A 15,967-nucleotide genomic window follows, 5' to 3' on the forward strand; every position below is an offset into this window, starting at 1 on the left:
TACTTAGTGCAAAATGTTCAAAATCCTTCAGATTTTTCAAGCTTAGTGTGTTAAATATTTTAACACACTAAGTAGTATAATGACTAATGTTTTGGTGGAGAAGACGCTTTTGTGAACAAAGACATCAGTTCATATCTTACAAGATGCATCAAGTTATACTTCATAGAACTAAAAAATGTAAACACAAATCACAAAGACTTGACTCTGGATGTAGATTTCCGTGCTTAAAACTATGCTTCTAAGAAATACTACTCCTCTGCTACTAGTGAAATAAACCATCTATTATCTTTCTGTTGTAGCAAAATACTATATTCTCTACAGATGTTTTTATGCTAGTTTCTAAAATCCTGTAATTCATTTGATGAAAAAGCTTTACATCATTAAATGTTAATACTAATGATGAAAAGCTGGAAAGACCTGTAAGTCATGCACTTCCTATTGATATAAGAAATGTTTTATAAAAACTCTTCTTAGGCATGTCATGTATTTTAGAATGTGTTTATATGTGTGTTTAACTTAGTATGTATAAGTCTAGAAGCTTGCCGTATATTATTTTATATTTTCAGAGTACAAAATGGGGAAAAAAAATATTTTTTAAAATTATAAAATAATTATTCTCTTTTCCATTAACAAAGAGCATGTGTTTGAAAACGTCCTTTTGGCTGTGTATGTCTCTCATATGTGATTTTCTCATATCACAAATATATCTCACTTATATTTCTGCCAATTAGTTAAAGTTGGCTAAACTTTTTTCTTACAATTCATTCTGCAAGGGTTTGCCCTTACTAATAAATTCTAGTTGAATTGCTTACTTTCAAGCTGTATATATATGGCAGGATAAATAATAATCATAGTAGTGGTATCATTGATGATGTCAATAGTAAGAATTTAATAGGAAGAACTGTGAAGGAGTTTCATTCTCTTAAGTATGCTGATTGTCATACTAGTCTTTGTTTGAAGAATAAGTATCAAACTAATTCAATTGTATGTAGAAGATAATTGTTTCCAGTACAATGGTGGTGACATTTATCTGTGACAACATCAGCTGCTTTTTACATGGTAGTCCAATTACTTAGATTTTGCATTTACTTTAAAAAATATTACAAGTTTAAAAAACAAACAAACAAAAAACCATGGAATATTTTAGTGGACAGGGAAATGTCCGTTTTATGTTTTTCCCAGGAGCCTTCTTCAACAGAACCACATTCAGTTTTGTTTTAGAGAGAATCTTTTAATCACTTTTTCAAGCTAGGAGCAGGAAGTTACGTAACTGCCAGCTACAAGCCAGTCAAATGAGAAATGAATTAAAACCAGTAAAAGGCATCACCACCATCAAGAAGAATGGAAGATCCTCCAGATCATTTATCAAAACAACAGTTTTTGTGTTTGTGGTGTTTGCTTTTATTTTTTCAATCATTTGAGGAAATATGAGTAGAAATTATTTTCAGAATATATCTGCTGATGTCATCTGATATGATAATTCTTAAGTATTTCCCCCCTTCAGTGCCTAGAAGCCTGTGTTCTGTTTTTCAGGGCAGTGATACTGTTGAGCATGATGTTACTCTGTTACTTTTTATTCAAAAGTATACTCTTAAAGTTTGAAAACTTAAAAAAAAATCTACTGTATTTATAACACCTGCCTAGTTTTGTTAATTCTTCTGCAATAGTTCTATTAAAATGAAATGGAAACTGATCAAAGATTAGTGAAAGACAGAAATTGTGTCCCATTTAGCTGTGTTTTGAATCTTTTAATGCGTTATTAGCATTGCAGCATAGAATACATTTTATTTCTAGATGTATTTTCTTTCTTAATGCTTCAGTGCTTACTTAAGTAACTATTTTCTGTCAAGGCATTGGAAATCTTGGTGTTTAACAGCAAAATTTTGGCTTTAAGGGTAATTTCTTGTTGATTTGTGGCAATGTGAAAAGATTTTTGTGTGTTAAAGGGAGAGAAAATACACTCGTGCTTGTCTTTATTTTACAAATTTCAATTTTAAAAGTTAAAAATATTACTGTGGATTTCTATGCACTTTTCCAGTATACAGAAGTGGCTTCATTACTTTTTTTAACTGCTCATTGTGTCCAATCAAGGACTCTCTGAACGGAACATAATATTTCAAATATGTTTGAGTTTTTTTACAGATTGCCTGTATAAGTATGTATATGCATGTTGTTTGAAAAGGGAGCATTCAGATGGTATTTTGGATAAAATCTATAATTAAAGGCAGCTGCATAAAATTACAATTTCTGTCTTGAATTATTTTTCCCTTCTTTCCATTTCATCCTCCATTAGATGGCAGTGTTGTGAATATGCAGCATATCAATGACATATTGAAAGGAAAGAAAGCATTTTTAACACATCTCAGATGCTTTTTCATTATATGTTTTATGAATTTCAAGAGGAAAAAAGGTGAACTAGAAATGATAGATGGTAATAGTAGATAAAGAAATCTGCATTTCGTTTGCAGAAACCTAGCTAGTAGGAAAGTAACATTCAGTCGTTTGTGTGTTTCTGCTTCTTTAAGAAATGTGATAAAACTAGCTGTAGTAAACTGTAAAGCCAGGCCATTTTGGCCTGTACAGATGTTGCTGTACAACTCTTACCTGAAAAAACTACTGTCTCAGTTTTGTGCTTTAACACAGTTATTTAGCTGTAGCAAAGGTCTTTCAAAGTTTTTTTGTGTAAGACTTTGTTTTAGCCAATCACTTTGCTTTCAATTTGAAAAAAAAAATGCTAAGATTTTTGTGGCAAGGTTTTGGTAGTGTAGAGTTGCTTTAGCAGTGGCTACTAACCACCATCTGTTGATCAGGAGCAGTCCACACGCTGGACAGAGCCAAATCCAACTGATTCCAAAATGAACTTGCTGCTGCCCAAAGCTGAGCATGTCAGCAACTGTGGTGGCATTCATGTGATAGCAAATTTAGAAAGAATAAAAATCACTCTGCAGCAGCTGTGAGAGAAAGGAGTGAGAAAAATGTGAAAGAAACATCCCTGCAGATACCAATCAGAAGTGAAGTAAAGCCTAAAGTAAAGCCTGAAAAATGGGTGTGAAGGAAGGTGGTTTTAGTTTTGTTCTTGTTTCTCATTGTCATAAACTCTTGTTAATTGACATTATTATAATTTCCTCAAGAGAAGTCAGAGGTGGTCATTGGTCAGTAATCTGCCTGTCCTTACCCAGACTTGTGACATATTTCATCTTATGTTCTCCCCCTGTCCTGCTGAGCAGGGGAAATGGAAGAGCAAGTTGGTGGACACCTGGCAGTCAGCCAGGATTAACCCACTATAGTAGTTTATGTGCTGTAGATATATTGATTTACTTAATGTAGTTGCCTTCTGTCAAGTATTTTTGGGTACTGGGTACAATGACTTTGTTCTGAAAATTGACTCAGCATCTACAGTATTTCAAGTGGAGGCTCCTTTGCATTTTCATGATCATTAAGATGCTATTCAAATAGGACAAAAATACTCTACACAGATGCATAAGAAAAACCATGCAAAAATTATTTGGGGGACTAAAGTCAGTGATTAGATTAAAGTTGATGAGGAAAGTATTACAGGCGATTCTAGAGTCTGCACTGTACAGGGGATTGGATTACATGGATATAGCACACCCTTCCAGACCTCAGACGTAATGCTCCTCTCGCTTCCTTTCTAATCTTTGTAGGAAAAAAAGTGGGCCAAACTGTAACGTGATTTGGTACTTGTATGTATTTATGTTTTGAAGAGTCAAGTGCTGGGAGTAAATGCCTGTAAAGATATTTGGGTCAAGAGGATACTACAGGAGTTATTTTAAAAAGTTACATTCTGATGTCTCTCAAGATATGTGCGGTCTCTGGATTCAAAGTAGCAAGGTTTGCTTAAAATTACCAAAACCAGCTAACGGAGCAGAAAGTTTCTTTTCTTAACCCATAGGAGTTAATGAAACAATGGAGTGTCCTTAAGTAATTTGGGAATCCTAGTGTGACACATTTGTTCAGATAGGGTTTTCTTTTGAATAATCCTTTCTTATTGAAAATTGAGGAAAAGTGAAACGGGAAAATACTCTTTAAAGTAGAATTGGTTTGTACATGGGGGATTTTTGTTCTGGGCTGTTTGACTGCAACCAAGTATTCCAGTACTTGTCACTTAGAAATACCTCGTCTTGCAGTGCACTTGTAGGAGAGACATGGTGTCAATATCCATGGATGTCTTTGTGAGGAAGTTTCAACCAGAGAGATACCAGCTGTGGAAACAGGGCAAGGATTTATATACCATTGATCATACAAAACCAACTCCTGAGTCAACACCGGAAGTGAAGATCTGGCTCCAGAGAAGGAGGAAAATACAGAATTTTCCCAAGAGGTATTTGTGCTTCTTTGCCATCTATTTAATTGTCTTTTAATGATGCCAGTGTCCTTTCTGTTTCGTTTTGGCCACTTTCTCTGATGTTGTCTTAGTTTTGGCCACAATGGATTTTATTTTCTCATAGTAGCAGTGATGGGGTGGGGCTTGGAGCTGTGTGGCTGTGCCTGCATTGTTGGCTACCACACACATCACTGCTGGAGGACAGAAGTTAGGGATTCTCACTTCTGAGAACGAAGGGGGTGTGGTGTGCACCCAGGGCCTGGAGGCTATAATGTCCTTTTGTTTCAGAAAGCCTTATGGGTCTGGATTTATTGGATTCAAATGAGCATTTTGTGTGTAGTGACCCGCTTATATAAACTGTTGTTATTAGTATTGTTGCTGTTACTGTTAATTTTCTTATCTCATTGCTTTTTCCAGTAAATTGTTATCTCACCCCATAATCTCTGTTTTTTTCTCTCTCTCTCTCTCTCTCTCTCTCTCTCCCCCCCTCTCCCTCTCTCCCTCTCTCTCTCTCTCTGACTGGAGGGGCTGGAGGGAGAGGAATCGTTGCATGGATTTTAACTTTCAGCTCAGCTTAAACTATGTCCCGTGTTTTCTTTTAATTAATTTCCTTCAGACAAAAATTGTTTTTCTGTTTTCTGTATTAAGATGAACCTGTTTTCTGTATTAAGATGGACAGACCAGTCTTTTTTCAGAGTGACTGTGAAAATTTAACTTTTAAGTTTTGTGTGTACCTAAAAAAGTTTGTGATTATGGAGACCATCAAAATGCATTCAAGTGTGTCACTTAAAATCTCTCTTTAGTAAGGGTTATTCCGCTGTAATTTTGAAGGTATGGATGATTACCATTCTTTCTAGAGATCACAGCAACCAAAAAACAAGGAAGAAGACTCCTAAGAGCTGACAAGGAAATGAAACAGGAACAACATTATAAAGCTGTGATAGAATTCCACCAGCTGTTTCAAGTCTCTAGTTATAGTCTTAGCCCTCACTGCCATTTTACTCTAAGGAGGTACCACTGCCTATTTGTCTCACTCTTGCAGTGCTGCAGCCAAAATCTGTCTTCGTCTACTACAGGATAGATCGTAATAAGGGCTAAATCTCTATTGGTGGTGCTGACACCACCACAAATTTAGGAGAAGAAATTTACGGGAATAAAAGAAATTTAGAAGAATAGGGAAATTTAGGAGAATGAAGTCTCTCAGCTTGTCACTGAAGCTATAAAAGCTTTGACCTTTTAAAGCGGTTTTATATCTATTTTATTGAGATGCATTATGTTTTTTGTTTGCATTGCACATTTTTTGTACGATTGTGCTTTTCTGTCTTAACAGGATCTTTATGGATTTTCTTGTTCATTATCTAACAAAGATCTACTTAATTTCTAGCCAAAGGTGGTCAGTTTTATTGGTATCTCGATATTTTAGTGCAGCTTTTTGAGTTGGCGATAATACTGATTTTTTTAACGATCTTTCTTCTCCAAAGAATTTTACAGTGTAGTGGCTTTTTAAACTTGGTCTTAAACCAAACTTCCTCATTTTCTTTGTAAGTTAATGTATGTCTTGAGGAAAAGATGGGAAAGTCAACGTGTAAAGTAAAGGACCAACTGGCACTGCAGTGGAACATTGTTACTGAAAATATAAGATGATGTTTGTTTGGGTAAGGGTAGTTTGTGAGGTAGAATCACTTCTTGAAGACAACTAGTAAAGCCACTGAACAGCCAGTTCGTTAGTACGTGTATAATACTAACCTGGACTTGAAGAGTGAGTAATTATGCTGTTTAACTAGGTGAATGCCATTTTTTTTCTGTAGTAGGTTTCCCTGCATCTATTTTACATCATAAATTCAAATTCCCGCTTGGATCAGTAGTGATTAATTTGGTAGTACCCTTATGGATAGGTGGTTCTGAGTAAAAACAGACTTTCTAGTAATTGCATTGAAAGTTTTATCACAGGCACCCATGGGCTGATTTATGCACCTTGCTAAGCTAATAAATACAATTCCAGTGCTGTTTAAATCTTGAGTCAGCTTTTTTCAGGCATGGTAACAGCGTGCATTGCAGAGGAGGATAAAACGTTTATTCAGCTTTATTTTTGGTCTAATGTGTCAGTTAAAATTATCATTTTGATTATGAGAATAATACAAGTTTCAGCAAAGTGAAAATAAAATACCTTCTGTTGAAATCTTAATGAATATAGTGACAGTGAGAGCTTATCTCTGACGGCTGAAATCCATTGCTGCTATGTGACATCTAATGACTGCATATGAATAGTAATAATACTTTCTGTTATTTACAGTGCGAACTGATGGTTCTCTCATACTTTGGCAAGTTTTCTGGAAATTTCTATTTTAGAAACAGTGTGTTGAAAGATACACATTTGTAGACAGAATAAAATGTAAGCAGCAGCAAAATGTTTTTCTGGAGATGTGTAGAATCTAAGATGCAAGACCTTTGTAAAACTCACTTAAAACTTCGTAAAATTTACCTGCAATAGTAGTGCTTTTATCTCTAATGTGTTATGAGCTTTGAAACCTGCTCTATGATGAGATTAAATACTTCTCTTATGTCACATAGTTGAATTTGAAACTGAACTAATTTCCTATTGCATTTATTCTGAGCATATAAATTATGAACCTATTTCTAATGGGTTTGCCATTTCTCCTGCCTTAAGCTGTCCCTTATACATCTGAGGGTGCAAAAACTTATGCTTAATATCTAATTTCAACTTTATTTTTTTAACACAGAATAATTATATATATTGCTTGATATTGTAGCCTTCTGTAATATTTGGTGATCATAATTTTTACTTCTTTCAGATGCTTGGTGGTTCTGTTAAAACTCATTTAAAAACTTCCAAACAGATCAGCTTTTACAAGGGTATTCAGACTAGTCTTTTATTAGCACTAGGGTTTGGAAATATCACTTGATTTTACTGCTACTGAGAGAGTTTTGTCTTCATTATTCTTGTAAGGATAGTTCTTTTTAGGGCTCAAAAGAATGATTTATTAAAAAGCTAGTTTGTGTGCTGTTTAAGTAATAGTTACTTAAAGATGATTTTACTTTTAGAGTTTAGCAACTTTGCCATGGAATGGTGATAAAAGATTAGAAGGTTAAATCCAATCAACTGTTAATCTATCACTTAATAAATTGTAGCACTATCTCAACACAAAAAGGTGAAAAATTGTCAGTTTTTTACCACTTTTAGCAGGTGAAAGGGACATATATTGGTAGATGTTTTATCTTATCCAAGACAGACTTTCTACTCTGACAGCAATATCTCCTATAACAGCTTCCAGCACACCAGATCTCGATCTAAAAAGCTTAAAACTCCAGAGGACAAGAGAGTATCTGCTATGGTAGCTGATGAAAAAATCATAGTGACTGAAGCAGCTACTGATGGCTTCAAGGTCAATGAAGAACCAGAAAAAACAGTGAGAGTGGTAAACACAGGTTTGCCTTCTGGGGAAGAAGAAAACAGCAGTAGAATGCATGTGGATCAGCATTTATTGGATCATGTCAAGGTTGCAGGTGAGATAAGCACTATAAGCCTATGTTTCACATGTAAGTTGTAGGCTGTTTGTACTCTAATGCAACAAATCAGTGGATGTCAAACTAACGTATTATCCTAGAGTAGCATACTAAAATGTTTACACAGAGAGTTGTTTGTGGAAAGAAGATTGATATTTGGTAAGAAAGAGAAAATACCAAAGTTGAAAATCATAATTGAGAGTGATACCACCAGAACTCTTTTAATTAAATGTTTTTTAAAGGAGCAAAAAGAGTGAGCTTTTGTAAATTATATTTCTTCAGTAGACTCATATATGTTACAGCAAAATGTTTTTGATATGGAAATGATACAGATACCAAGATTTTGCAATATGGCAGTTTAGAAATTCCTCTACACAAATTATCTGGTACTCTATCAAAGCATTTCCAGGTCCGTTCTAGTATTTTTTTAGGTATTTTTTTTAAGGGTGGTGTTGCTTTACCTCTTGCCACAACTTTTAATAGAGGTTTGGAATGTTCATGACCACAGAGAAAATAGTATTTAGTTAGCACCCATTCTGTGTTTACGGGCAAGGGAAGGAAAAGCAGAGAAGAGTGGAGAGCTGCCCTCTCTCCTTTGCCCTTTTAAAGTGTGGTGCCTGTATTTCTGTAGGAAAATGGATGTTTTTAGATGTGATACAAGCAGTACTCATGTTGAAGAAGGTAGTTTGCTCTGCATTGTCTTAATTAGTATATCCATTGTTTTCTTAATTTGTATATAATTGTTCTCTCTTAATTAGTATATCCATTGAAGCAGTACTGTTTGTGCCCACAGATTACATTTTACTGTTGTCTTTGTGTTGCTAAGTTTTATATTCATTTGACTTGAAAAGGAAACTTTTCAGCAAAAACAAGTTCAAATAACCTTTGTGAAGAAAGAATAGCAACGGATTTAACAGAAACCATTTTATTTAGTATTGTGGATGTGCTGCTGAATCAGAATTCAGTGCAGTGTATGCCAGAGTTTTCAGGAATGTTTTTTGAGTGACCTCTCTAGCCCATTGTTCTATCTTTCCAATGCAAGCATCAGCAGAGGAAGAATTTTTATAAAGTAAAATCCACTCAATTTCACTCTTCAATATTACTCGAATATACAATTATGCTAATTTTTTTAAAAATAGAATTATGCTAATTGCTTTCCATTTTTAGACTGATGCTGTTGTTTGAAAAATAGTCTTGGTATCTATTTGAAATATGTCTTTGTAATTATATACTATTAATCTTTGGTTATTTTCATTTTTAAACAGGCATAATAGGTATAAAATGCAGGGTAGAAGGTTCAATATACCAGCCTTTTATATAGTTTTCATTGACTCAAAGTGCATATAGGCAACCTCAGTAAAGACTAAGGAAGCTACATGAATATTGATTATTTTGAATTAAATGAAGACCTGCTACAATTCAAATGCAAAATACTGATGAAATGATCAAAACTATATTTCATACTCTAAACCCAAACCATTTACATTTAATTTATTCTTTGATAAAACCTATGCTCCACTTTTGTGTATGCCCTTCCACCAAATGGTTTTCTGTATGATTTCTAAATGAGGAACCATGCTTTGAATTTGAATAATTTATATTGCTGTGAAATTCAATATGGTAATGTAAAGTGGCATTTATTAACAAATCATATTCTTAATTTATAGGAAGCATCCCTTCTGACTCAGTTTTGAGCCCTGTTCCTGTACTAGAGGAAATGAAAATGCAAGATGAGGACAGGATAGATTCCAGTCATTCTTCCTTTACACTTGAAGATTTTGTGGCTAGCAAGACTGCTTCTGATAGATGTAGAAAAGAAGACAGTTTGAAGTCTCAGAATCAATATGCTTCATCCATACCGTACCATAAAGCAGAGGGACAAACTTCTGAAGCAGAAAATCCAGATAGAGAGGAAAGTTTCTCAACAGAGGATGGTATCAGCAACCTAGAAAGTTCTGCAAGTAGTCTGGAACATGGAGAAGTGCCCATTGTAAAAAAGAGTGAAGAAGACAGAATGGAAATTTCCTGTGTATGTGAAAGAAATTACATCATAATAGTAATATATTCTTGATTTAATGAAATATGAATGAGCGTTTTTCTAATGAGACCTGATATCCATATTAAAGCATTTAAGAATATGCTTGATTTTAATCAGATGATAATTTGAACGTGTTTTGAAGTGTTTAGGCAAGAGTGGCAATTTTGATCTGAAGCAGACTGTTTTTGGAGTTTGCTTATTGACATATTTTTCCCTGTTATTTTAGATGTCTAGTAATTTCACTTCATATTTGTGAATTGGAAGTGTCAGCAACTATTCTCAAAGCTATTCCCATATTCACTGCCTGCCAATATGAGTAGGGCTGTGAGCTTCACCTGCTTAGTATTCTTGGATTTTGGAAATGAACTAAAATATGTGAAGGAAACACTTGCAGGAAAAAATCCCTATTAAAAGGAATATATTTTCAATTTTTAAACAGTAGGTTTTAATAATGTTTTCTCTTTGAGCCACCTATAAACATATGGCCCTTTTTTCCTTCTTGATATTCGGCTCTGATGCACGGTCAGCTTTGACTTCGTCATGCAAAATGAAAAATTAAGCTGTGGTGGTTGTCAGTAGCTTTTTGAGTGGTGAGCTGAATCTGAAATTGGCAGAGAGAAAGCAGGAAATCCACTGCCAAGTTGCAAGACTTCATGGGGAATATATTTTAGAAGCCAAACTAAAAATCATGCTGACTCTTGCACATATCTGAACTGTAACGATTTTTTTTTCAGTGTTGTAAGTTTTGATAATCTTGGATCCAGCCTTTCCATTGTAATAAGGAGCAGTACAAACATCTCAATGTTTAATTAACATGTATTGGCGATTGTGTCTCTTCCTGTGCCTTTCAACCACATTATATTTATATATTAGGTTTCAGATTTTCTGTAGTATTACTACATATTCTTTCTTTCTCTTTTAAGTGAAGAACTGTACTGTACAAATGCAATTAAAAAAGCCTGACAATTCCCTTTTTACTTAATTACTAACTGTTCTAGACCGTAAACCTGTCCTGTGCTTTGACCTCATTTTCTGCCCTTTGCTTATCATGGTAAACATAATGTTTTATAATTTACTTCAAGGGGCTTGTGTATAATCTGCTAGGTTGGATTCAGGGTGTTGAGGCACAGAATGCTGTGGTCCATAAGAATTATGTGAAACTCAGTCCTTCTCACACCTCTGCCAGTGTCCCTGCTCTTCTTCTGGTCCTGAGCCTGCAGACACCATTAGTAACTTGTTTTCTTTGGGATTTCTCCAGTGGTGCTTCAAGACTTTGAAGAGTTGGTCTTAATTCTTGAAGCTTGAATAACTTTAAACTTAATTTACATAGGGGTGTTTGAGGAAGGAAATAATTTTTTCATATACTAAATCAACATGCTAATAATTTATCTGGACTCTTAATTTCTTATCTCAACTCCAGATTTTTTTTTTTTTTATTATTCTTGAGAAATTTTGGTATCTTTTACAAGATAAGCCAGTGGGTATCTGCTTCATTTTTCTAGGCACAGCTAGTGGCTGTATTGCACTGCAGGTATGCAGAATTTTTTGCAGAAAATCAGGAGGATGCTCATCCTCCACTCAAACATCACATGAGCAAAACAGGATTTATGCTCTCTAATTTGGGAAGTGCTGCGGTAAATTATACCTGAAATGATTTGTGTATGACAAGGATTGCATTTCTTAAATTAAAATATATATTCTTAATTAGAGGCAAGTGTTGTATTGGTACGCTAAAGGCCCTTCAAGTATACTGTGGCAGTATTTACAGACTTAATATCTGTGTTTGTTTACAGAAGAATGTTTATGTTTTTCATAATTAATTATACAGAATTACATACTAAATTAGTTGCATCTTTTCCTTTCAGTCAGAGGAAGTTGAAACAAAGAAAATATCTAAGAGTTGGCGTCATCCACTACATAAACCCCCATCTAGATCTCCAATGACCTTGGTTAAACAACAAGCAACTAGTGATGAAGGTGAGTGGACTATTTAATGCATTTTTCTGATGATAATTTTATGCTTTTATGAGACCATAAATATAGGCATTTAGGAAGTCACTGCCTTGTGCAGACAGGCTACAAAATCTAAGAAATGTTCCCAACATAGGGGTTTCCTTCTTTGAAGTAAATAAAAACACTAAATCTGCTTTACCCAGTAATCATGTATACAGCCACCCAAAGTTGATGAATAAAGCTACTTTATCAAGTGTGACTTGTGAAGATTCTAGAAATGTGCATTAAAAGTATAGATCAAAATGGAAAATAAACACATTCCTTTTTCATATCACTGTACCATTTTAGTTCTGTAAACCACAAATGTTTTGGGTGCCATTTTCCAGAATCTCCTCAGTTAGCAGAACTGGAATTTAGTTCTCACACTCCCCTAGATAGTTTGATAATCTGGAGCTGATGCCATGTCTGTGATTATGGGTTTGATTCCAACATCACTGCATGCTTCAGTGTTTACCTGCAATTTTTTACCTGATTTTTTCCTTCTCAACCACATTTCATTAAGAGTAGCTGTTTCTTACAGCTGCAGATAAATTTTCTTGACTTGAGAGACAGCATGCCTGTTAATTGATTCTTCTTCTTGTAACTAAGCAATATTATACTTTCAGTTGGCAAGTTAGGCATTGTTGAGCTACTGCTGTAGGTTCAATTGACCTCTCATCAATACATCTCCCTCCTTGTTTCAGCCCTAAAGTAATAGTTTCAGAGAGCTTTCTCTTTCATTTTTTATCTGAGCTGCAGCTTTGCCAGGCATGATACTTCAATTAGCTGTTAAGCATCTTTCTGAAAATTAGAAACAGCTTAGACCCATGATCTGTATCATATATGAGTATGTTTGAATACCTTGAGGGCTAGACAGAGCATATTTCAGAAAATGTTATGGTAATTTATAGGATGGTATTAAGTTTCAACTAGTAAAGTAATTAAAGATTTAATATGTGGTAGGTTGCAGTAAAAGTGCTCTTTTTAAATTAGAGATTAAAGTCCTTTTGCCTGCTGATGCTTTTTCAACATTATGGGTTGAAACATATTCTGGATTTCCTATTTACATGGATTGTATATTATATAATCTAGCTAGATGATGATACAATGATAGTTTTGAGTTAAGGATTTTTCTAATACCAAGACATTCTCCATCTCATCCAGTAGTTTGCCAACTTCCTGGTGTATTAATGTTTTGTGAAAGTGGTAACATCCTGACAAGAAATCACATACCTTAAAGTCTTTCCTCTTTGCTTGATGATTGTCCTTCCAATAGGTAAGGGCATATTTTGTTAGGAAAGTAAGAGCTGTCTTAGAATCAGTAGCCATTAGGCATGTCTGCTTACTGATTAAAGGAAGTAATTAAGAGTTTTATTGGACAAGGCAAGTTTATGTATTTCCTAGCTGGAACTGAATTATTATTATTTTCATGCATCTGTCTATCATTGTAATCTAATTATTGGCTGACTTTTGTAAGAGCACCAAAAGGGAAACTAGCGTTTGGGTGAGCAGGATGTTTGCATCCAAGACAGAGATTGAAGAACTGATGAGGGACACTGGCAAACTGTAGCCCCTTTATGTTTTCTGACATATGATGGCATGAGGGCTGGATGATTTTCTCTTTTCTTTTTTTTTTCATGATTGTTTGTGTCAGATGCTAGGGAAGTAATCAGTATCAATGTGCTTCTGATTACATTTGTTTTTATGAAGGTGCTTCATCCATATTCCAGATAGTAGTTAGTAGAAACGTATTTCAGCATTCATACTTAGTTCTTGTTCTCTGTGGTTCTGGGCAAAAATGGTGCTGGCTGAGATTGTGACAGTATAGTCTCTTGCTACAGTAATTTCTGATTGTGTCAAAAAAGGGAATTTATGTGTTGTACATTAGTTTGTATTTTAATTTATCTGGCTCCAGTAAAAGAATAACTGCAAGCAAAATAAGGGAAGAAGATATGGGCTAGTGTTTTTGTGAAAAGTTAAGGAATTGAGGCATTTTATTTAATCTGCAACTCGTATCACTTTCCACAAGTTGGAAGGTGTTCTGATGGTCTGTAGCTATTTCTAATACACATAATATATATTCAGATTAATATATTTGAAGTCTTTCAGATACTAGGGTTCTATTAAGAAGTTTTTGTGAATAGAAGTGATAAACAGATGTTAATAACATGTAGACAGCATTCTTTTGACACTGTCAGCCATTTCAGAATTGTAATTTTGCAAATAGAATATCATGTTGAACAGCATGCTTAAATCTTAGCAGAGACTTTCTCAATTCACTTTTAATACAGAGTTCGTTGGCAGAAATTAATTTTGTTTACAGGATCACTTGGACATTTGAGTTTTGTGCTTTCTTTTTATCACTGTATATTCTTATATATGTTGTGTATTCCTTTAAGAAAAATAATTAGGTTAATTGATTATTTGTTGTCTATTGTTGGGTTTTTTTCACTCTCTCTGAAGCCTTTCCTTATGTATGTCTGACTTCTTGTGGAATTAATGCTTAAAAGATTGAGCACTGAGAAATACTAGGGACTGGGGTATCAATCCTAGCAATTGTAGCTCAAGTTGCCAGTTTAAGGAAATAAGTGCAGCAGTACAGTATGGGCTGTATGTCACACTCAACATACTAACAATTTTTACATAATGAACCTTGGGCTTATACTCAATGCAGTATGTTAACTTGTGGTAATAATATTCTGTTGTATTTAATACAGTTGTATTTCTGCTCACTTAAGCAATAAAAAAGCAAATTCAGCAGAAGGAGAAGGCATACTAACTTTGCATGCACATTGATTGGTCCCAGAGATTTCTTTCCAGCACTGTTTGGTCACGCAACATTAGAAACTGGTTTTAGATTCAAATTGACTAAAATTCCCCATTGCCCTAAATGATATAATTATAGTGTATAGACTGAATTCAGTATAGGCCTCTTTGTATATGTTTTTTAGTATTTTAAGTACAATTCAGAATTTCATAGTCATTTTGCTTTTATTAGTTTGTAAGATAAGGAAACAGAAAGAGAGAACTTCTGTAAATGGAAACAGTGGCTTCTGCTATGAGAAGAAGCCTTGGTTTTTACATTCACTTTCAGCATCCTGTGAGATGTGCTTGATTTGATAGTAGAAATCAAACCATTTAAGGCTTGTTTACTAACATCATATATAGGCTAAGCTTGCTTAAACAGAGGAAAATTACACTTGTAATGCAGTTACTATTGTTTTATTTCAGAGCTTAAAATGGGAGATTTTGCTTGAAGATTCTCACGTCAGAAAGAAACGTTTTTTTCCTGGTGTTGCATAGGTAGATAAAAATTTGCTAACCAGTTGATAGAGACCTGTTTATATTTACCATATTAGTATTACAATTTCCATTATGGCTTTTCCTCCCAATATTCTGTTGAATGAAGTTTTACTTCTTTAAAATACTTTGCTTTTGTGTGAGTATGGGTTAATCAAACACATAATTTATATATGGTTTTCATATGTCCTCATTATTTAGCACAGAAGAGTCCAGCACTATCTACCCCTTCAACAGTTTTAAGCGTGCTAGAAAAATGTATTTTCTGTAATTTTGTCTGGTACCTGTATTACTTCTGTTTTGTTTAAATTCAGTTTTCAGGGTATGATTGACATAATTACAAAAAAGTTCCGAGGCTTGAGAAGTGGTGTTCTAAAGACACTTAAGAAACCTTTTATAAAAATCTGGTATAATCTTTAGTAGATATTTAGGAAAAGAATGTGTTAAAACATCAAATAAATGCTTTTCCTGAATTTCCAGTACTCTTGTCAACCTTTGGACCAGCAGCTGATCTCCAGAAATGGCAAGAACTGACAGCTTTTATTGCCACTGGTGGCTCTAGTCCCTTGACATACTTAATGAGTAGCAGTTATCTGCTTTTTAGTGGACACCTACAGGATCTAAGCTTACCCAGTATTTTGATCAAAAGGGGAATACGAATCAGTTCTTTTAACATTTATCCTTATTTACTGGACAGTGGTACATGTTGTGATCATTGAAGAGTCACTGTTCTCTAGATGAACCTTGCAGATCTAATTATGCAGCTT

The 15,967-nt window shown here is 34.4% G+C and overlaps 1 protein-coding gene across 6 annotated transcripts in view; it reads left to right on the plus strand.

Moving 5' to 3' along the window:
- KDM4C (lysine demethylase 4C) overlaps positions 1-15,967 on the plus strand; it is a 240,174-nt gene that overhangs the window by 116,742 nt on the left and 107,465 nt on the right. For all 6 annotated transcript variants that reach the window (XR_010352060.1, XM_064402753.1, XM_064402754.1 and 3 more), the window contains 4 exons: positions 4,149-4,342; positions 7,632-7,870; positions 9,538-9,899; positions 11,774-11,885. Coding sequence is in view for 5 of the 6 variants with exons in the window: in XM_064402753.1 (XP_064258823.1) it covers positions 4,149-4,342; positions 7,632-7,870; positions 9,538-9,899; positions 11,774-11,885 (907 nt within the window). In the remaining variant the exon portion in view is untranslated. The remainder of the gene's footprint in view (positions 1-4,148; positions 4,343-7,631; positions 7,871-9,537; positions 9,900-11,773; positions 11,886-15,967) is intronic.

This window comes from Passer domesticus, chromosome Z (assembly GCF_036417665.1).
Source record: "Passer domesticus isolate bPasDom1 chromosome Z, bPasDom1.hap1, whole genome shotgun sequence".
Lineage (NCBI taxonomy): Eukaryota > Metazoa > Chordata > Aves > Passeriformes > Passeridae > Passer > Passer domesticus.